General features: G+C 57.0%; 1 protein-coding gene across 2 annotated transcripts; it reads right to left on the minus strand.

Moving 5' to 3' along the window:
* Positions 1-14,707: 14,707 nt before the first annotated feature.
* ADRA2B (adrenoceptor alpha 2B) lies at positions 14,708-18,340 on the minus strand. 2 transcript variants are annotated; one of them, XM_012786890.3, is made up of 2 exons: positions 16,599-18,340; positions 14,708-16,167 (listed from the first exon to the last, which is right to left on the minus strand). In XM_012786890.3, coding segments are annotated over exons 1-2 (1,344 nt in total). In that variant the 5' UTR covers positions 17,942-18,340; the 3' UTR covers positions 14,708-16,166. The 2 variants fall into 2 exon arrangements, with proteins under 2 accessions (XP_012642344.1, XP_012642343.1); XM_012786889.3 differs by having other exon boundaries at positions 16,570-18,339.
* Positions 18,341-20,873: the final 2,533 nt, after the last annotated feature.

Genomic DNA, 20,873 nt, shown 5'->3' on the forward strand with positions numbered 1-20,873 from the left:
TTCAGAATACATGAAGAACGTCTATAAACCAATAAGAAAAAAACAAAAAGCCATTTTTACATGGGTAAAAGACTTGAACAGGCACATAGAATTATTATATGACCCAGCAATTCTACTCCTAAAAGTGGATATCCAAACAGCCAATAAGCACATGAAAACATGCTCAACATCATTAGTCCCCAGGAAAATGCAAATTGAAACCCATTAAGATGGCAATTATTAAAAAAAAAAAAACTGTTGGTGAAGATATGGAGAAATTAGAACACTTGTCCCCTGTTGGTGGGACTCTAAATGCTACACCACTGTGAAAATCAGTATGGTGGTTCCTCAAAATATTAAAAATAGAATTACAATATTGTCCAATAATTCCACTTCTAGGTATGTACTCAAAAGAATCAAAGGCAAAATCTTAAAGAGATATTTGTATACTCATGTCCATAGCAGTAGCATTCACAATAGCAAAAGGTGGGAGCAATCCAAGTGTCCATGGGCAGATGAATGGATAAACAAAATCCATCCAGTGGAGTATTATTCAGCCTTGAAAAGAAAGGAAAGTCTGACACATGGTACAATATGGGTGAACCTCGAGGACATTATGCTAAGTGAAATAAGCCAGTAACAAAAGGACAAATAGTGTACGTTTCCACTTATATGGGATACCTAAAGTAGTCAAAATCATAGAGACAGAAAGTATTACTACAATGGCGGTTGCCTGGGGTTGGGGGAGGGTGCAAAGGGAGTCTGTTTAATGGGTACAGAGTTTCAGTTTTACAAATGAAAAGAATCCTGGAGGTGGATGGTGGTGATGGTTTCACAGCATAATGAACATATTTAATACCACTGAACTGTGCACTTAAAAATGGTTAAGATGGTAAATTTTATATGTATTTTACCACAATTTATAAAATTGGGAAAAAATATCCCCCTTCAGAAAAAATCCACAAGGAGATACTACACATTCACTAGAATGATTAAAAACAAAAAGACCAATTACACCAAACGATGGTGCTGATGTAGAGCGATTGGAACTCTCACACCCTGGCAGTGAAAGTAGTAATTGGTAGAATCATTTTGGAAGACTGGCAATATCCACCAAAGCCAAATATTTGCTTGTCTCATGACCTAGTAATTCCACTTCTAGATACTTACTCAGAAGAAATGAGTGCATGTGACCAAGAGACGTATTCATGAACATTCATATTGGCTTTGTCCATAGTTGCCAAAAACTGGCAACAACCCAAATGTTGTTGAGGAATGTCAAGAGGGAATGGACAAATAAACTTTGGGACATCCATACATCGGAATACTATTCAGCAATGAAGAAGAATGAATGGTTAATAGTACTGAAACAACCTGGATGACTCTCCTGGATAGGGTATTGAGCAAAAGAAGCCAGAAACAAAAGAACTTGCATGAAAGTTCTAGAACAGGCACAATTAATTTATATGACAGAAATAAGATGATGTTCTCTCTGGGGGTATTTACTGGGGAAGGGGGACAAGGGACCTTCTGGGGTGCAGAAAGTGCCTGCCCCTTGCTCTGGGTGGTATATGCCTATGCGAACAGTCACTGAGTTGTGCACATAAAAAAGGCTGAGCACTTCCCTATCTGGTATTTGAAATCATTTCTAAAGGTCCCCCTTAGTGCAGGGTGGAGAGGGGCTTGTAGGGGCTCAGTCAGCAGTGGGGGGCACATGAAAATTGGCACATGCATCGGCAAGTCTTCCCCTTCCTCTAAACCTGGCTGCTCAGCCCTGAACCCCAGGAGTGGACTCAGTGTAGGTCTTAGGGAGAGTTTTCTCCCACACCGTCCTGGCCTACGTGACAAGACCCGGGCCCAGGGAGGAGGAAGGACTCATCCCTCAGCACATGGCTGCAGAGCTGGGCAGAAGCCAGGACCCCGGCCTCCCGGCCTAGTGCTCACTGCCAGCAGCAGGCCGTTCCCATAATGATGCTACCATGAAAGGTGACAGTATGTCTTTTCAAAGTGCTAAATAGGCATTTCCATGTAGGGACACAGGAGGGCGGGAGAGGGTCGTTCTGAGACAGGTGGGTGTGGGTAGGTAAGGCCTTTCCACCCCTCCTGGGCAGGACGAGGAAGGAACAGGGTGTTAGGAAAAGCAGTAGCAGGCTCTAAGGTAGTCAAAGAAGTTGGGGGGCTGATGGGGCCATACTCCTTCACTCAGCACAGGAGGGTTCCAGCTCCAACTGAGAAGGGCCCGGGGAGCTTGGAGAATGAGCTGCTTTCCTAAGAGAAAGCAGAAAGGCCCAGAAGGAGAAGGGGCTCCAGGGCTGGTGGCAGCTGGAAGAGCAGGCTGGGCCTGGGCCTGGGCTCCCTGTAGTCTGGTGTGGCCACAAGCCCTGACCAGCTCTCAGACTTGCAGCTTCTAAAGGAGGGACGGGGGCTCACTTCTGAGATCCCCCACCACTGCCAGGCTCTCCCGTGGGGTTGACAGCCAGGTGGCGGCCACCCTCTGCCCATAGATCCTGTCAACCCCAGGACCTGCCACCAAGCCTGGGGGGCTCTCAGGAATGAGGAGGAAGGAGAAGGGAGGGATGGGGGGAGGGTGGGAGGACTGGAGTTCATGGTCCCCACCTCCCGGATGTCCCTTACCCTGGCCTGGAAGAGGCTTCTGTTGATGAGCCTTGGCTGTTAAAAATAACCCGCCTCTCCATCATCCCGACAGCCGCACTTGGGGACAGCATGTTCCAAGGCCAAGCTGCTCTCTAGGGACTGCAGCCATGGGGCAAGAAGAGCTGTGGATGTTCCTGACTGGCCAGGCCTGCCCAGGCGGGAGAGCAGGCCCGTGGACCTGCACTCAGTCCAGGCTTCCCAGCCACACGGCAGTCCTTCTGGGTGTTGGGCCCAGTGACAGGGCCCTGGTGTTCCTGGAGTGCTGTGGTTACCCTGGAGGCACATGTTGCTATAGGATCTGTGGGCCTCTCCTGGAACTTGCTCTTCCTGCAGGGAATTCAGCAAAGAAGCGGATGCTGTGCCACGTGGACGATTTTGGAATCAGAGGGGGAAAAGGAGGGACTTGGGTGCACATGAAACCCATGTCCTTGTCCCTCAGGTGCATTCTCCTCTCTACTGTCATCACTTCTGAATAGTGGAGGAAGAAGATGGCAACAGCACTCAGGCAGAGAGACCTGGGTTCAAATCCCAACACAGCCCTGACTACCGTGTAACCTCGAGAAAGTTACTCAACCTCTCTGTGCCTTGATTCCCTTATTGGTAAAATAGATGGCCATGGCCCCAACCAGATAGGATGCTGGGAGGGCTAGCTGAGTTCTGAGTGTTACTAAGTACAGTGCCCGAGCATACTGAGCATGCACTAAGTAGTCACAGTACAGCATCATGGTCAGGAGCATTGGCTCTGGAATGGAATTTCAAATCCTGCCTCCTCTGTTGGCCGGCTGTGTGCCTGGAGCAAGTTGCTTGACCCTCTGATCCCTAATTTCCTGGCCTGTAAAATGGAATGATGACGCTTACCTCCTGGAGCCATGGCAAGGCCTCTCGTGTGGATGTACTGAGCGGGTCACCAAGGCCCCAGGCAAGACGGCACGTGAGCCAGGGCCCCAGAGAGGGGCGGCTGAAGGCAGGGTGGGATGGAGGGGCAAAGGCAGCTCCTCTGGCCCAAGCTTCCCCAGGAGCAGCTGAGGCCTTCCTAACTGCACACACCCTAGGGGCTGGCACAGGGTGGGGATCTGCAGCCTTAAGGAGCTAGCTCCTCCTCACTTGGAATTCGCTTTATGCCCACAGCCTCCCCACCCATGGGGGCTCCCCTCTCCAGAGAGCCCCACTGGCCTCCTGAGGCCCCCTGCAGAGCACACCCATCCCACCTTCCTGCCATCCCACCCACCCACCTGCGATCCTGCTGAGCCCAAGGGTAAGGGGAGAAAGGGGCGGAGAGAGAAGAGGACAGAGGGAAACTGAGAGAGAGGAGGCCCAGGGTTCAGGGAGAAGAAAAGAGGAAGAGAGAGGGAAGGGGAAGCAAGAAAGAATGAGGGAAGGGGAGAGGAGAGAGAGACCTGGAGACAAAGGGAGATAAGAAAGATAAAGCAAAAGAAACAGAAAATTTCTGGAAATTTGGAAAACAGCAGTGACATCTCTAAAAGACCCAAATGGGAGGGAGGGGGACCAGCTGGGGAACCCCGAGGGTGGGTGTCAGGGACAGTGATGGAGCTTGGGGAGCTGGAGACAGCCTGACTTCCCTGCAAACAGGGCTTTTATCTAAGGATGGGTAATATGTTGTCATGACAACAGATGTAGCATTTAGAGTAATTACTGGTGAATAACAGAGAAGAGGTGGCAGCCCGGGTGGGTGCTGGAGCCCAGAGAGGGGGTCTTGGAGGCAGCCCCAGGCCCCATCTGCCCCTGCCCCAACCCCAGACCCTTACCTCACCCTTAGCCTAGCAAGGACCTTCCCAGTCCAAAGTAGACCTTCTAAGCCACAGTCATGGCCCTAGGCCTTGTCACCTCTCCCCATCCTGCCCAGGGCTGCCAGTAAACCCAGGCACCATGTGTGGACACAGTCTCTATGATGAGCATCTCAACAACCACCCCGCCACGACCCTCTGGGCAAGGTACAGCAGGAACCTCATTTGACATATAAAGATATATAAAGATGTAAGAGTCAGAGAAGTTGAGTAACTTCTCTGAGTCACACAGCAAATAAGCCAGGAAGACCTGAACACAGCTCTGTGGCTCTGCACAGTCCTCCCCAGCTGATTCCAGGCCAAGGACTGATCCTGGCAGGCCCAGGGACAGCCTGTTCTTGAAAACCTTGTGCTCTGGCACCCGCTGGAAAGGGTCGGAGACAGCATTTGTGGGTGAAAAGAAAAGGAGAGGCAGAAACTATGCTACATACCTGGCTTTCTAAAGGCATTATACCGTTTTGTCCCTTGAGATAATTATTTCTATTGCAATTCATTAGATACCCCTAGTATTTTGGGAATTGGGGAGCTAGACTGCAGGGTAGCAGTGGGGATGGGTCTCCCAAGTCTGAGGGTTTGGGGAACCTAGAAGTCCAAGGCTCCCATCCAGCCCCCTCCAGCCCAGGGTACCCCAAGCCAGGAAGCCTGTGGCATCCACAGCTGCCCTTCCTGCCTCTGTCCTCTGGGCCACTGGCCTCACACCCACAGGGCCTCCCAGACACGCACCTCAGGGCTGGCAGGTCCAGGGAGTGGGGTGATGTCCCAGTACTGGGGAGCTCGGAGGGCAGGGAGAGGGAGTGGCCTGGCTTGGGCAGGGTGTGGAGGGCAGCCGGGGAGCCCCTGCAGGAGGGCATGGTTGTCAGTGCGTCCAGTCTCCGGGAGGATGGGGCACTGGCCTTTCACATGCCTTCCGGCCCCTGCCCTGCACCAGAGCTCTGCCTGTCTGGTGGCGGGGTGACGGAGGGCTCTCTTGACACCCCCAGGCTCATGCCTGTGGAGCTTCCTCAGGGACAAGACCCAGACCCCCAGCACTTCCCTGAAATAACTCCCAGTACTTAGAAAGGTGGGCAGGGTGTGACCCAGTGAGGAGGAGAGAGCCAGGGGCTGGGGGCGTCCAGTGGCTCTGAGCTGCTGCCACCGGGGCGTGGGGCCGCTGAGGGGGAAGGGGCTTGTGTGTATGTGTGTGTGCATGTGGGAGAGAGAGATTACCGCTGAGATGGAACTGCAGTTGGTGAGGCAGAGCTGAGGATTTTGAGCACTTCTAGAGAAATCATCAAGAGAAGATTTGATAAAAACAAAGGAAGAGAAAGAAAGAGGATGGATAAAGAAGAGAACACAAGGGCTGATGGCCCTACAGGATGGTCCCCATGCAGGCTGCTCCTCTGCCCTCAATGTCCTCGAGTGGCCAGTCCCTGCAGCTGTGGGTGGCACGGGGCTGGGCACCTCCGCAGAGCTTACTGCACTGTCACTCTGCCCAGGCGACTGTGGTCAGAGGGGTGGCAGCTGTGCGGTGGCCCTGCACTGAGGCTCCAGGGCAGCTGGTGGTGGTCAGGTTCACCCCAATGGAGAGGATGGAGGGAAAGGGGGTGCACTGGCCACAGAGCTGGGGCGCCGAGGGGAAGGGAAGGGAGGGGGCGTGGGCTGAGGGAGAGCAGTCTGCCTCTTTGGAGGTCCTGCCCAGGCCAGAGGCAGGATGAGAAGGACCGTGCCCTCGGTGTGTGGAGACCTGGGCTCTGGGGTGGCTTCAGGCATCACCAGCCATGGTACCTGGGACAAGTCCTTGACCTGCCCAGGTCCAGTTTCTTCATCTGTGAGTGGCAGGGCTGGAAATGAAATCTGACACACAGGTTGTTCTCTTCCTCCAAACAGGGGCTTGAAACTTGGCCTCTTTCGCCCTCACCCACAGGGTTCCTGTCTCCAGCTCTCCACCAGGGATGGGGTGGGGTTCTCAGGAGTTCCCAGAAAACAGGGGTGCTGAGCATGTAGCAAGGGCTCTGGGGACACCCACAGGCCCACGGAGCTGAGTGCCCCTCACGCACCCAGGGAGCAGCAGCCTGAGAGACTTCAGGCCACAGAGAAGAAAATAAAGTTTATTGGCACCATAGCTGTGACCTCCATCTCCTCTCTGCCTCCCCCCCTGCCCGGCAGGCAGCTCCTCCTCCCCCTCCTCCGTCTCCTCCTCCTCCTCCACATTCAAGGCGGCCTCCTGACACTCATCACTCTTCCTCACTTCCTGGAGACATGAGACTCTGACATCCCCACTTATTTTTAGTCGGCTGCTTCTGAAGCCAGCCTGGGCCTCACCCACCCTGGCCCCTGGCCCTGGGGGGCACCCTGGGGCCAGAGGGCACCTCAGAGCATGGGCAAGCCCACGCCCAAGCAGTAGCCTGGACTGCATGCCCCTCTCCCCCAGCCCAGCCCTCTCCTGCCTGACATGCTCCAGCAGGCCCTCCTTCCTGCCCAGCCGAGGCCCACCCACTGGGGCACCCACTAAGCCTCACCTTCCCTGGGGGCCACTCACGCCATCCCTCAGTGTTCTGAACCCTTGGCACTGGTGGCCTCTCCCCTACCTGCTGGACCCCACCTCACTCGCAGGGTGCAAAGTGGTGTCGGCTCTCCGTAGCCCTTCGAGCCTGGCGCAGTGCCCAGCACACTTGGGACGCAGGGCAGGAAGGGACCCAGGTGTCCAGGCAGGTTCACCACGGGGCCCTTCAATTGCTTTCCTGGGCTAGCTGTCTCTCCTGTGACTGCAGCCAACATGAGTACAAGGGGCAGAGGGCACCTGCCCACCTCCAAGGTCCCCAGCAATTCCCTCCTAGCTCCAGACTTGCACACCCCGCTCATACAACCAACGCCATGCTGTCAGGGGAATCACAGCCCACTCGCCCTCCTCAAAGGCCACTCAGCAAACAGCCAACATCTGGTGCTCAAGCCCGTCTCTGGAGACTTCAACTATTCCTCCTCCCCGGGAGGAGTTCTCATAAATATGGTTTTCTCCACCTCACCACGTTTCCAGGGATATTTTAGCACGGCTGAGAGACGGGCGTTGGAGCAGCTGCTTAGCCAGGCCAGTTCCTCCGTCCACTCTAGTTGCCAGGCACTGTCAGACCTGGTCCCAGAGACACAGTGAACAAGACAGATAAACATCTCGATGCACATGGATGGGGACTCCCCACGTTGTCAGCACGGGAACTGCAGGGCTGGCCCCATTGCTGTGCAAGTGGAGGGAATTGGGACTCAAGTTCCACTCCTGGCACACAAAGAGCAACAACATGTACCCAGGAACCAGGCCATCGCACTCATAAGTCACATAAGAAGCCACTCAATTGCATGGGCAGGGCAACTCTCAAACCATCCTTGCCTTGCTTTCCATACTCCTGGGAGAACAGGACCTCCAAGTGCCCTGTGTCCCTTTCCCACTCTTCCTACCCATCTCCTCAAGAAGCCCCCACTCTCACCAATGGCCACCTCACTGCCTGGCCTTGCCCCAGGCTGTCCACCCCCAGAACCTTCCCTCTGCTCAGCAGCTGCATTTCCAGATGCAGTTTCCTCAGGATCTCTGGAGTCCTCCTGGGCACCGACCCGTGGGTGCCCCCTGCTGCAACAGCAGTGCAAGAATCCTAGAGGTCTCCAGAGACTGCCCTCTTGACTGCCCCTCACATCAGGATGGGCAGTCCTTTCCCTATGCCCATGCCTACCGAAGACAAGGCCAGGACTCTCCATAGATCCAAGGGCCAAACAGGACTCATCTTCACACCAGCAATCATTTGTGAACACCTGCATGGGACTCCCTATAGCTTTGTCTCTGTTTATGGACAAAACTTTGGGGTCCATTACTGATGCCTGCCATGGTCACAGCATTAAGAATGGAGGCATGCATGTGGCATATTTGACACATTTGCCTGAGAGCCTTCCCCTCCCGGCTACACACTGGAGCGAACCTGCCGAAGCTCTCAGTGGGAGAGGCATTAGGACCCCTAGGAGATGGGGGGATGGAAGGCAGGAGAGAAGACCCCATACACAGGACGCAGGGCACAGAGTCCACGCTCCTTCCATTAGGCTGCTGAGCAGTGAGTCGGGGACGCCTGAGGCAAGGGGTTCTGCCAGCTCACCTTGGAGAGGACCTGGGGTTCCAGAGGCTTAACCATAATTGCTCTGCCATTCACAGGTGCCAACTCTACACCCTCACACTCTATAAGGACATCTTACATATCATCTTTACCTCTCAACACACCTCTCCAATCTTAAAGTAGCTAAGATTTGCCCATTTTAAATGTGAGCAAATTGAGGCTCAGAGAGGTTTAGTGGTCTGTCCAGGGCTACACAGCTGGTACGCAGTAGAGCTAAGTTTGACTCCAAAACCAGTATTCCTTATGCTGCTCCTGGGATGGCCTCAACCATGTCCCCTCTCTGTCCAGCCCCCTCTAAGCTTCCACACCCTGGGACTGGTCCCTGCCACACCTCTCCAGATGCCCTGGCACTTCCCCAGCTCTGTGGGGACAGTTCTCTTGCCTCTAACTCAGCCAAGCCCAGGATGGAATCTTCCAACAGACTTTCTCTAGGAAACCATGGAGAAAACAAAACAAAACAGAAAATGAAAACCCCAAATCAGAGACACATTCCCAGAGCCCAGGGTCTCCATCCTTAGATGACAAAGGCTGCCCCAGTTTGCTGGGAAAATCATTTGTCCAGCAAATATTCACTGGGCACCTGCTCTGTGCCGGGCTCTGGGGTAGGGCAAAGAGCACAGGCACGAACGAGGCAGCAGAGTCCTCGCCCGTTCGGGCTGTCCTCCTGGGGATACCCGTGGGCATGTGCCCAGCCCTGCTGCCACCAAGACTGGGTCAAAGCATGTCTGTTGTTAGGAGCCACATCCTCTCCCACATCCGAAGCTGTGATCTCGTGAGCGTGGTCTCCCAGAAGGACCCCCCACCTTGCCCTTCCTAGAGGATCCACCCACTCCCTCCTCTGTTGCCCTCCAGCTCGAGTTCCCCCTCCCCAGCCTTACTTTAGACACACTGTCCAGCCCAGGCAGGTGGCCACTTCCCTGCCCCACCAGCTCCCACCTACCCTGCGGATGTCTTTCAAGATGACCCTTCTGAGGCTCAGCCACCTAGATTTCCCTAGGACACAAGTGTCACCTGCAAAGACAGGGAGTGACTGAGGGGTGTTACTTGAGCCTGGGTAGGGGTGGGGGATGGGGCCAGGTAGGTGCAGACAGGAGGGCAGAGGAGGAAGCCTGGTGTGCAGGGAGGGGGAGCTGCTCCCTGCACAATCGATAAGCAGAAAAACGCAGGGGTGAGGTAGGGGGAGGAGGCCTTGGTTTCCCTCCTCTCTGGCCCTGAAACCCTGGACAGCACCCAGGACATCACTGAACCATGCTCTAGTCCAAGTCCTTCATTGGACAGTGAGGAATTTGAAGCCCAGAAAGGTGAAGGGATTTACCCATTGTCACCCAGAAAATTTGGTGGCCCTGCTAAGATCACGACCCCAGGCTCCAGACCCTGGCCAGTGCTTCTAAAACAGCTAATGAATCCTTCAAAAAGCTGCCAGCTGGGTGCCCACCATAACTCCAGCTGCCAGGCCGGCAGGGGTAGAGGGGCCCCTGCCTGCCCAGATCTGCAGCTGGAACAGCTGTGCCAAAGTGGCACCTGACAAACAGAGACCCTGTGGAGCCTGCTGAGAGGCCACTCTCACCCAATCCCTCCTGCACTGGGAGGGGGAAGGTTGGATTTAACTCTTGCCTGCCCCCTCCCCCACATGTCCAGGGAATCCAGGCATCAGCTCCGGCAGCCTCTCACGCTCCCCCCTCACAGCTGTAGCTGGGCTGGGCTGGGAAAGGGACACAGGGACACCTGGGTCCCCTATTGCCATGGCCCAGCCCTTTTCCCTCTTGAAGAGACCTCAGGGAGCCATGGGGGTTGGGGAGGGATTCCATCTGAGCCCCAGCTGCTCTGAGATTGGAGGGGCCTGCCCCTCCCTGGGGAAATCGAAGGGCAGGACCCTCAGCACCTCCCCCGCCTGCCGTGGAGAGCCAGGCCCAGAGGGCTGCAGCAGGGACAGAAATAGCTCTGACTTTCCAGGGAGGGAGGCTCTTTTTTGGTCTCCTGTGTGTTCCGGTCCCCTTGCAGCCACCACTGGTCTACAGACCCTGCAGGCTCCATGGCGAGCCAGGACCATCACCCTGGGTGAAGCAGGAGGTAGTGAAAGGCTCAGAGAAGGGGGATTCACTGAGGACCCGGAAGTGGGAAGGAAGAAGGAGAGGAGGGGAGGAAGGGGAGCTGGAATCCCCGGGGGAGTGGGTAGAGAGTAAGGGGGGCCGTCTTATCACTGCTAATCGAAGATGACCACAAGGCCAAGCCAAGGGCAGAAGCCTTTGGCCAAGCGCCAGCCCAGGGTGTGAGAAGCTCAGAGCAGGCAAGCCCTGGGGAGGATGGGAGCCGACATCCAGGCCCCTTCCAGCTCTGGCCTCTGACAGCAGCCTTCCCCACGCCACCGGACGGATGGAAGAGAAGACGGATGCGGGAACCCGAAGAATCCCAGAAGCTAATTTTAGCCCAGTGCTCCCGCCTCCCCTGCTGACAGCGGAGCCTGGGAGGCTGGGAGCTTCGCACCCCCTGCCTGGGCCCCTGGCAGTGCTGGCCCAGAGCCACTGGGGTCTCTGCAGGTGGGTACCCCAACCTCACACAGGGCAGGGGCTCTGCTGGGTTGGAGGGGCCTGGCCTGCTCCCCCATAGCTAAGAAGGCAGAGATGAGGCCTGTGAGTGACATCACTGAGATTAAATTTCAGGGGTTCATGTCCTGGTTCTGAGTGACCTCAGCCAAGAACTCACTCTGCCTCAGTTTCCTTGCCTGTGAAATGGGGCTAATAATAAATCCATTTCAGAGGATGCAAGTCAGGCCCTGGGCCCTAACAGCTCAGAGCTTTCGTTATTCTTCTCACCACAGCACATCTCAGGGGGCCCCAAACCGATCTGTTACTCCAGGCCTGGTGCCCAACCCTGCACTGAGACACAAAGGTAAGGAAAACAGCCCAATCCTACCCATGAGTCTGACTGTAAGAACAACTGATTAACTCTGCAAACCTTCATGTCTGGACCCTCCAGCGAGCTGGGGCAGGGGGAGGAGGGCAGAGATGGAGCCCCACGCTGGGGAACCCTGGGGACCACAAGGCAATCCCCTGTGAGCAGGCAAGGATACTGAGGCCCAGAGAGGGACCAAGCTCTGCCCTGGGCACTCCGACACATGATGGCAGGGACAGGACATGAACCCTGGGCTCCCCACCTTGCCCTGCCCTGCCACCGACAGCAACCAGGACTGCAGTCAGAAGGCCCGGCCAGTACCAGGGATGTGAAAATTTGCCCAAGAACGACTCCAGCTGAGCTGATGCCTCCTCCCCGTTGGCAGATGGTAGCTGGGCCAGGTCTCACCCCCGCTTGGCAGCACCCCTCACACACAAGGTGGGGATCATGCAGAGGATGGGGAGGGGGTGAAGGCCTCATGAGACCACAAGCCTCCCTCCACCTTGAGTCCCGGCAGCAGGTCAGCTGGGCCCTCCTGCCACAGGTCCCTTCTGAGCTGGGGTTGGGAGTGCCTCCTGCCACAGTGCTTCAAAGAGGAGTTCTCAGCGGCTGTCCCCAGGCAGAGGCTGCCTCTCAAGGGTATCCCCTGCAATCTAAGGACCTAGCTTCTCACAGAGCAGGTGCAGCTGAAAGGGTCTTCCTAATCGTCTTCTGCCTAGCTCTTCTTCAACTTTCATCTGCGTCGGGGCCTCCCTTCAGCAGGGACGTCTTAAGAAAGGGGTCTCCGGAAGGTCGATGTGCCAGGCCAAGACAGCTAACATCCACCTGGCAACTTGCCCAGCAACCCTGCTCGCCCCCCACTCCCCGCCCCCATCCCCAGGTGATTTGCTAGGATCACTCCTGGAGGAGGGGGGCTCTGCTGTCCTCAGCCTCCTCATCAACCCAGCAACCCTCGGAGTGGAAGCGAGCGCAGGCCCTACTCACAGAGAACTGCAGGGATGGGTGTGGGAGGAGGCAGAGCCCAGACGGGCAGCCAGGGGTCCTGAATCCAGCCCCAGCGGCACCGTCTACCTGCTGAGTGACCCCAGGCAAGTTCCTGGGACTCTGCCCCTTGGTTTCCTCATCTGAGAACTGAGTAAGATGGCAAAGTGGGGACGAGCCAAGCACAGAACCTGGAACACAGTGGGCTGTCAGCAGATGTTTCCTCAACATGGGCCTGTTATTCCTTAAATCCGTATGCAATTCCTTCAGTATGGAGGTGTGGTGTGAGGGGCAACTTGCGTTCTTCATCCAGCTCTGCCTCCATGTGTCCATGTGAGGTCACCTAAGGCAAGTCATCTTCTCTCAGTGGGCCTCAGTGTCTTCCTTAACCACTTCGGTACGGCGCTCACCGGCCGCGAAACCTTGCCCACAGCCGGCACTCACAGTCCGCACGAATCTGTTTTGCTCTTGTGTGATGAGGAAAGCTTTAAAGCACTGAGAGCTTGTTTTACTTTACAGGCAGCTTTGCTTGTAATGTAAATCAGAATAGGTAACATATACATACATGTTTTCATTACGTTATTTTTAAATGTTCACAATTTTATTCTGATTAATGAAAAATTAGAAAAGTCATATCATGGCTGTCGGCTAAAGTAGCTGTGCGTGATCATCTGTGGCTGTCGACTATAGTCGACATTCGTACCAAAGTGGTTAATAAAATTCAGGGGTTGGTCTGAGCTGTCAGGAATGGAAAACCTGGAATACACATACTTTAATTTATACATTCTGTGGCAGTGGCAGACATGAATAATCAATCACAGCACTGCTGCCTACTGAATCCAGCCAGACACAGTTTCAAAATCTCCAGACACCCAGCGCCACTGAATGAGAACTGGCCCAGGAGATGAAACCACAATTTCTCTGCACCTCGATTTCATAGTTTTGTGATTCTTGGACCCAGCAGCTGACCTTGAGTGTGTTTCCTCTTTTTTGTATAATGACCACCCTCAGCAAGATTGTAAGGATTAAATAAGATAATGTATTCAAACTGGGCTTGCATACAGTCCCACTCCAGCAGGGGTAACTTTCTGCCACCATTTCTAGAGACAGGGCAGGATGCTCTACTCCTAAGCCCAAGGGCTTGCTCTTTGCAGACCCGTAAGCTGTGGGGGACAGTGTGGTCCAGTGGAAAAAGCTTGGGCCTGGATGACCTCAAGCAAGTCATTACAGCTTTCTGGGCCTGGGTTCCCCTGGATAAAATGAGCTGATACTTACCTCACAGGGTGGCGTATGATTAAATGAGGTCATTAGACAAAGTATCAGAAGAGCAACAAGCTCAGTGAAAAGGAGTCAATGACCCATCCTCATCTACCTGTGTCAGGCCTCTGGGCTCAGCAGGAGGGGCTCTGGCAGGTGGGAGGAGCTGGGAGCAGGGCAGGGCATGTCTTTCTTGTTAAGTCCTCAGCAGAGCCCATGTCCCCATGTCCACTGATGGTAGTGGATACCTTGGAGCCTCTGCTGATTGTTCCTAGTAAAAGCAGGGCCCTATGAAAATATGGAGGTGGTAAAAGTGTAGATTCTGGGTCAATGTGGGAGTACCAGGGTGGCTTCACACCAAGGACCCTCACACCAAGGGTCACAGCTCCTTCCTCCACCCTCCACTCCCAGGGCTCTATAACTGATGCTAGCCCTACTCATAGCCTCCTGCTGCCAGCCTCCTCTCTGTCCCCCATCTGTGGGACCAGGCCAACCTGCTTCGGGCCCCAGAGGCTGCCCTCTCCAAGGCAGCTAGGTGGCACAGGAACACTGCTACACTGGACCACCCAGCAGGGCTAGCGTGGGGCTCTCTCTCAAACCCTGTCACAGATCCACCCAACACAGCAGCCTTTGCATGTGCCCTTCCCTTGCCCAAAACACCTTCCTGTCTTGACTCTTGGTTACTTCTGCTCTTCCCCCAAGACCCAGCCCAGAGGCCACCTTCTCTGGGAAGCTCTCCTCCCTTCTCTTCCTTTCCAAGCAGCCAGTCTCAGGCTCCTCTGGCCACCATCACCCCCACTGGCCTGTAGAGATGAGTAAGGATGTTGCACGGACAAGGATGTTGCAGCAGGCAGGCAGGTGGGGGATGCCAGCCAGCCATGCCTTGGGGAGCAGAAGGAAACTAGCCCTGGGAGGAGGCCCCAGCTCACTGGGCCACACCCAGAGTCTGCTATGCAAGTAACTGAGGAATAACCACTCCTGGCAGCCCTTGGACAATAGGACACAGCTCGATTATTACAAAATATCCTTTATTGATAAAATAGCTCAGACTTTTTAAAAACACCTGCATGTCACAACAAGGAGTCACAGGCAACAACACTGGGGCTCCCATGGGGCACACACAAGATCAGCCAGCAGATGGTCCCAAGTCTGTCCGTCCCCTGGGCCCAGCCTCCCAGCCACGCCCCAGGGTGACGTGTGGCCTCACAGCTGCAACCAATCAAGGGCCAAGCTAGACAGCACCCCCTAAAAGGAACTCTTTTTTGTCCCCCCCCCATCTTGTTCACTCCAGAAAACCCACTCAGCACCCTTCCAAGTCTGGCAGGTCCATCTGGTGCCAACACCACCCAAGCTAAGATGCCCCTGGCCGAAGGCTAAAGCCAGGCACCCCCACGGGGAAGACTGGCAAACATCCTTTCCATACTTCCAATTTTTCTGGGTGGGGTGAAGTGAGAACTGGGGGGGAACCTTACTGTGGAGGTTGGGGGGCCAATGTGGCTCAGTCTGAAGTGGCCAGCAGGCACCCACCTGAGATGGGATTAGTTATGCTTCACAAGGACTCCCTTGGGACTTGAAGACCTGCGTGGGTATTCCAGCTGAAGGCTCCCCCAGGGGTCTATGGGACCCCCATGTCAACACCCCACCTGGGGGCTCTGCCACCCGCCAGAGGCTCTCATAGTAGACTGTTCCCATGGTATGGGTATTTTGAGCCATCTTGGGGAAACAATTTGCCTGCTTGGTGACAAAGAACTTATCCCCCACTTGCAAGGGGGCAGAGGGGCACAAGCCACTGAAAACTCTCTTGGTGTTGCAGATGAAATGTTGAAAAGTTGTCATGCAGCATAATAACTCCATCTTTGCAGGCACAAGAATACATTCTCAAAGAAATCCTTTAACTTGAAACAGTGATTCTGTCTGCCACTCCCCACTTCCAGTTTGGGGTAGGAATTCACGCACCCCAGGCACAGAACAAAAGTCTACAGGAAGACAGGTGGTGGTAAACACAAAAAAGGGATTTTTATATCACTGGTTAATCACATTTTCTGGCTCTCTAGTGCATTCCCCCATGGAGCTCAAAGTGTTCTGCAAAGCCTCTCATCTCCCTGCAGCAAGTAGGCAGCAAGCTATTGTTACCCCGGTTTTTGCAAGGGGTGAATGCCAGTGATCAGGCATCTCCTGTCGAGGCAGAGGCCAGGCCTCCTGACTGCCCCACTGAGGCATCCACATGCCCACCCGCTTCTGTTCCCTCACCTGGTGCTGGGTGAGGAAACAGATCCATGGTTCTGGCCTTTAAAGGATCCACAAATCCGAAAGCAGGGGAAAGATGGTCCCGGAGACAGTGCCATCCCATGAACCCCCCATCCCAGTGTCTGATGGGGACCACGACTGCCCAACGTGGCTGAACAGTCTTCATTTCTTCCTCCTCCTCAGCAGCAGGCCCTCTGGGGAAAGTGGAAGGCTGGCTTCCTGCTCTTTTTGGGTGGGGGGAGATGAAATAGAAACAAAAATACCACAAACAAGTCACCTGCCAAGGAACACAGGGTCCTCAAGAAAAGGAAGCCCACCCATTGGCCTATAGGGGTCTGGGCTTCCGGGAGAGAGGTGCTCTATTCTAGCCTGGCCTTGGCTTTGTTCAAGAACGTCCAAGCCTCATCCATGTGCCTGTGCTCAGGCAAGGGGTGAAGAGGTCCCCTAAAGCCGAGCCAGCAAGGGAGGTTTCACACTGACCCGTGACCAGCACCTCTGCCCCACCCCACCCAGGGGGCTCTTGAGATGAGCCCTGCAGGATCTGGGCAGGAACAGAATACCCCAGGAAGGCGGCCACACAAAGCAGAGCAAGCAGCACAGTGGCCTTGATGCCACCTGGCACCAACCTCACACAGGCAGCAGCAGGTGGGCTCACCAGGCTGTCTGGGTCCAGTGGCGACAAAGGATCCTTCGGAAGGCACGGCGAAAGTCCTGGTTGAAGATGGTATAGATGACAGGGTTCAGCGAGCTGTTGCAGTAGCCAATCCAGAAGAAGAACTGGAAGAGGCCGTGGGGCACCTTGCAGTGCTTTGGGCAGATGGCACCCAGACTGTAGCTGAAGAAGAAGGGGAACCAGCAGAGGACAAAGACACCGATGACCACGGCCAGCACGAAGGTGAACCGTTTCTCCCGGGTCAGCTGTGCCCGTCGACGCCACCACTGCCCACCCACAGCACCCACGGCCCTGCCCAGGAGCACCTGTCCACGTAGTGTGGCCAGCACCCGGGAGCCCTGTGGCTGCTGCAGTGGCGGGCTACAAACTGAGGCAGGAGACACTGGCACTGCCTTAGGCTCACACTCTTCCTCCTCCTCCTCCTCTTCATCAGCTTCCTCCTCTGGAGATGCCCCACAAACACCCTCCTTCTGGCCCTGGCCTGAGTTGGAAAGGGCAGCCCAGCTACGCGGCAAGGGCTGGCTCCCGGCATCTTCAGGGGTCTCCCCCTCCTCCTTCTCCCCAGTGGTCTTGGAGTGTCCCTTGGCCTCTCCCGCAGAAGCCAGAGTAGAGGCCCGGGTTGGCAGCGTGGCTGAGGCCAAAGCCCCGCCAGGGACCGGTCGGGGCTGCTTGGACTCACCCTTCCCAGGTCCCCCCTTGGCCCTAGGACCTCTGCGGTGGCTGCGTTTGGCGATCAGGTAGATGCGCAGGTAGACAAGGATCATGATGAGGCAGGGAGCAAAGAAAGATCCGATGCTGGAGGACAGGATGTACCATGCCTCTTGGTTGAGTTTGCACTGGGGGCGCCCGCGGGGCTGGGGGCCCTGATCGCCCTTGTAGATGAGGGGCGGCAACGAGATGGCAGCTGCGATGAGCCACACGGTGAGGATGATGCACTTGATGCGGCGCGGGGTGCGCTTGGAGTTGTACTCCAGTGCGCGGCTCACGGCCCAGTAGCGGTCCAGGCTGATGGCGCACAGGTGCACGATGGACGAGGTACAAAAGAGCACGTCGAGCGCCAGGTACACCTCGCACCATGTGCGCCGGAAGTACCAGTAGCCCAGCAGCTCGTTGGCCAGCGAGAAAGGGATGATGAGCGTGGCCACCAGGATGTCGGCGGCAGCCAGCGACACCAGGAACAGGTTTTGCGGGGCGCGCAGCGAGCGGCTGGTCAACACAGCCAGGATGACCAGCGCATTGCCGAAGATGGTGAAGAGGATGAGGAAGGTGATGGCTGCTGCGATGGCCGCTGTGGCCTGCACCGAGTAGGGCTCCTGGTGGTCCATGGCAGGGCCGGACGCAGACAGAGGGAGCGCCCGCCGCCCAGCGCGCGCACCGCGGGCGAGAGCGCTGCCCTGGCTCGGCTAGACGAGGGGGTCGCCCCCCTGGCGGCGCCGAAGGCGCTGGAGCCCCATGGCCTGGCCGAACCAGACCTAGGAGGTCGGGGGACACCCGGGGCCGGCCACCGCCCTTCTACATCCTCTTCCACCAGCGCCCGGCGTCCCTGCCGCTCGCACCGGAGAAGTTTTCCAAGTTGTCCCGCTGCCGTCCCCGTCCTGCCCGGGACCGGGGGAAAGTAGCGCCCTCCCGCCACACGGCTGCGCGCGCACGGTGGGGCGCGGGCCGAGCGGACCGGACGGGGGTCGCGCCGCCGGTTCTCCGAGTTGGCGCGGAGGCCGAGACGCCCGCTCCGCTCGCTGGCTCTCGCCCGAGCCGAGCCTGCAGGCAGCCCGCCGCGGCAGGGGAGTGGGGAGGAGAGCGAGCGCGGCTGGAGGAGGGAGGAGACTGGAGGCGGGAGCGGGAGGAGGGGAGTGAGGCGGGGCAGGCGATCGGACCGAGGGTGGGTGGAAGGTGCACTTCGCGGAGGGCGGGCAGATGCAGCCTCCCCGCGGCCCGGCCTCCGCCTGGCGCCCCCCCCCCATTGCTCCCGCAGCCGCGCCTCGGGAGGTCAGAGGGGCCCGGCGTCTGGGGTCTTCGGGGCTTTGGGAAAGACGCGGGCAGAAGTGGAAGGGTCGGTGCATGCGAGGAGCTGGGACGCGGAGCTGGCGCGTCGGCGGACACCGAGGCGGGACCACTTTCCTGCGGACACTGGGGCTGGGGCCGAGCGCCGGGGTCTAGGACGGTGGGCGCGAGCTGGTCTCTCCTCCCCCGCCCACGAGCCCCAAGCAAGGGTGGCTCAGTGGGTGTGCTGGGGCTCTGGATCACAATACGCCACAACGCCACCTGTCTCCCGGCAGTGAAGAAACCCAGCGGGGGAAGGGGACCATGGAGACAGTCCCAAACCCCTTCCCCAAACGCTTCCCGGCCAGGCTGGGCTCCGTCGTGCCTGCGGAGCCTGAAGAGGCGCGCGGCGCCGGCTCGCGAGCGCCCCCTGCTGCCGCCCGCGTGCCGAGACAGCCCTCGCCGCGCCCTGGGGGCGCTGGAAAGGCTCCAACCCTGAGAAGCGGTTTGTGACCAGCTTTCCTGTTTCTCCCGCACATGCCCCAGTTTCCTCTAGTAAGGGCAAAGGAGGTAAGAGGGACACTGACACTGACGTGGACCCAGATCACAGCAGCAACCGAGACTAGCGAAAGGTTCGCATGGGGGCAGGGGGCGTGGCGAACTTGCAGCCTCTTGGCCAATGGGGGAGGGAAGTGAGGTCCCTCTGCTGTAGCAGAGCAAGGAAACCTTGCGGGAGTAAAGAGCGGGATCTTTTTCTTACTGCTCGGAGAGAAAGCAGGTCTCAAGGGCAGCCGGGAAGGGAGGAGTTTCCCTTTGCCTCTGTAGTGACCGCTGGGGAAGGGGTCCACCCCCTCTCTGCCTCAGTACTGCCTGGCTCCCCCACAGGCACCGAAGCTCCCTGCTGGTGGCAGTGGAAAGGGGCGTTGGGGTAAGTAGAAATTTCAGACTGAGCACCCCCTCTTCAAAGAGCTGCCGAGCAACTGCTCTCGCTCTGGTGCCCTGCCCACTCTCCCTGCCGCGCCCAGCACCAGCCTGGGCAGCCTCGAGGGCATTTTGTTCCGTAGTTTCTGGAGCCCCTTAGTAAGCCCAGCCTAGAGCCAGGCCTCCCTACGTACAGCCCACAGCTCTGCACGGCATCTCTGCACAAATAAGCATCGCCCCTCCTTTGAAAAGTGGGGCTCCAGCAAAGCCCCCCCCCCCGAAGCTGCATGCCTTCTGGCCCTTCACTCCTCCTTCCCACCTGCCTGGGAGCAGAGCGTGGGAACCCTATCCGGGCTCAGATGGGAGGTACCCCAGACCACTCCCTACAGCCGCACCTCCTTGATCCCCGGCTGTCCCTGTCATCCTGCCAGACTGTCCAGCTCTGCGGTGAGGCGTGAGTGCCACAGCCCAGTGGGGTGGGTGTTGCCTAGGCTAGGTTTGGAGAGCGCAGCCCGCCTCCTCTGCCACCCACCCCCAAGGCCTCAGCCCGCAGCAGACCACTCCAGAGGCAGGCTTTACTGATGCGCCCTTCCCATTTGCTGGGCTGGGCAGGGCCTGGCCTGGGCCCATAGTCACCAGGGATGGAGAGGCCCCAGGAGCCCCTTTCCCTGAGGACGAACAGAGGGGTGCCCATGGGTGCCTGGGAAGCAGCTTAGGCAAATCCCTGCCTGTCCCCATTGCTCCCTGCACCAGGTCCTACAGAGTCTGGGTACCCTGGAGGCCCAAGTGGGCATCAGAGGACCTGCCTTTCCACCACCCTCAGGTTCAACCAGCATCAGCCTTTTGTCCTCTGGCCCATTTTCCTTCAAGGGCCAGGCCTCCAGGACACTGCAGGAACCGAGGCCAGGGTTGTCCCCATGCCTTCCCTCCTCAGGATGCTCACCTGGGCCTTCCCTGAAGTGGCAGCTTGGGCCCACTGAGTACCGGGCCCTGCGGGGCACTCTCTACCAAGCCAGTTGGGCACGAGGCCAGGTGGGGACAGCCAGGGACAGAGTCTACAGCTCAAAGACTTGGGAGACGTGTCCCCTCTGGGTGACAGGAGCTCCTGGACACCCACAAGATCAGCTGTTGCCCCAGGCTGTTGCCTTCTGCCACCACAGCTGCTTCCTCCCAGCCCCACCCAGGATGCGCAAGGGCTGCATGGTTGCCGCCAGCTGCGCAGGGCAGTGAGGGCTGTTACCTAACTCAGTTCCACTTGTGTCTGTGGCTTTCTGTCTCACACACACACATCTCCAGGCTTTGCCTGCCCACACCCCCACGTGGCTGCCGGGTGCAGGATTCAGAGCCCACGGCTGC

The sequence above is a fragment of the Microcebus murinus genome, chromosome 3, assembly GCF_040939455.1.
Source record: "Microcebus murinus isolate Inina chromosome 3, M.murinus_Inina_mat1.0, whole genome shotgun sequence".
Classification (NCBI taxonomy): Eukaryota; Metazoa; Chordata; class Mammalia; order Primates; family Cheirogaleidae; genus Microcebus; species Microcebus murinus.

What these genes read in the sequence shown, in the direction of transcription:
- ADRA2B (XM_012786889.3), bottom strand. Translation starts at nt 17,941, where the DNA reads ATGGACCACCAGGAGCCCTACTCGGTGCAGGCCACAGCGGCCATCGCA.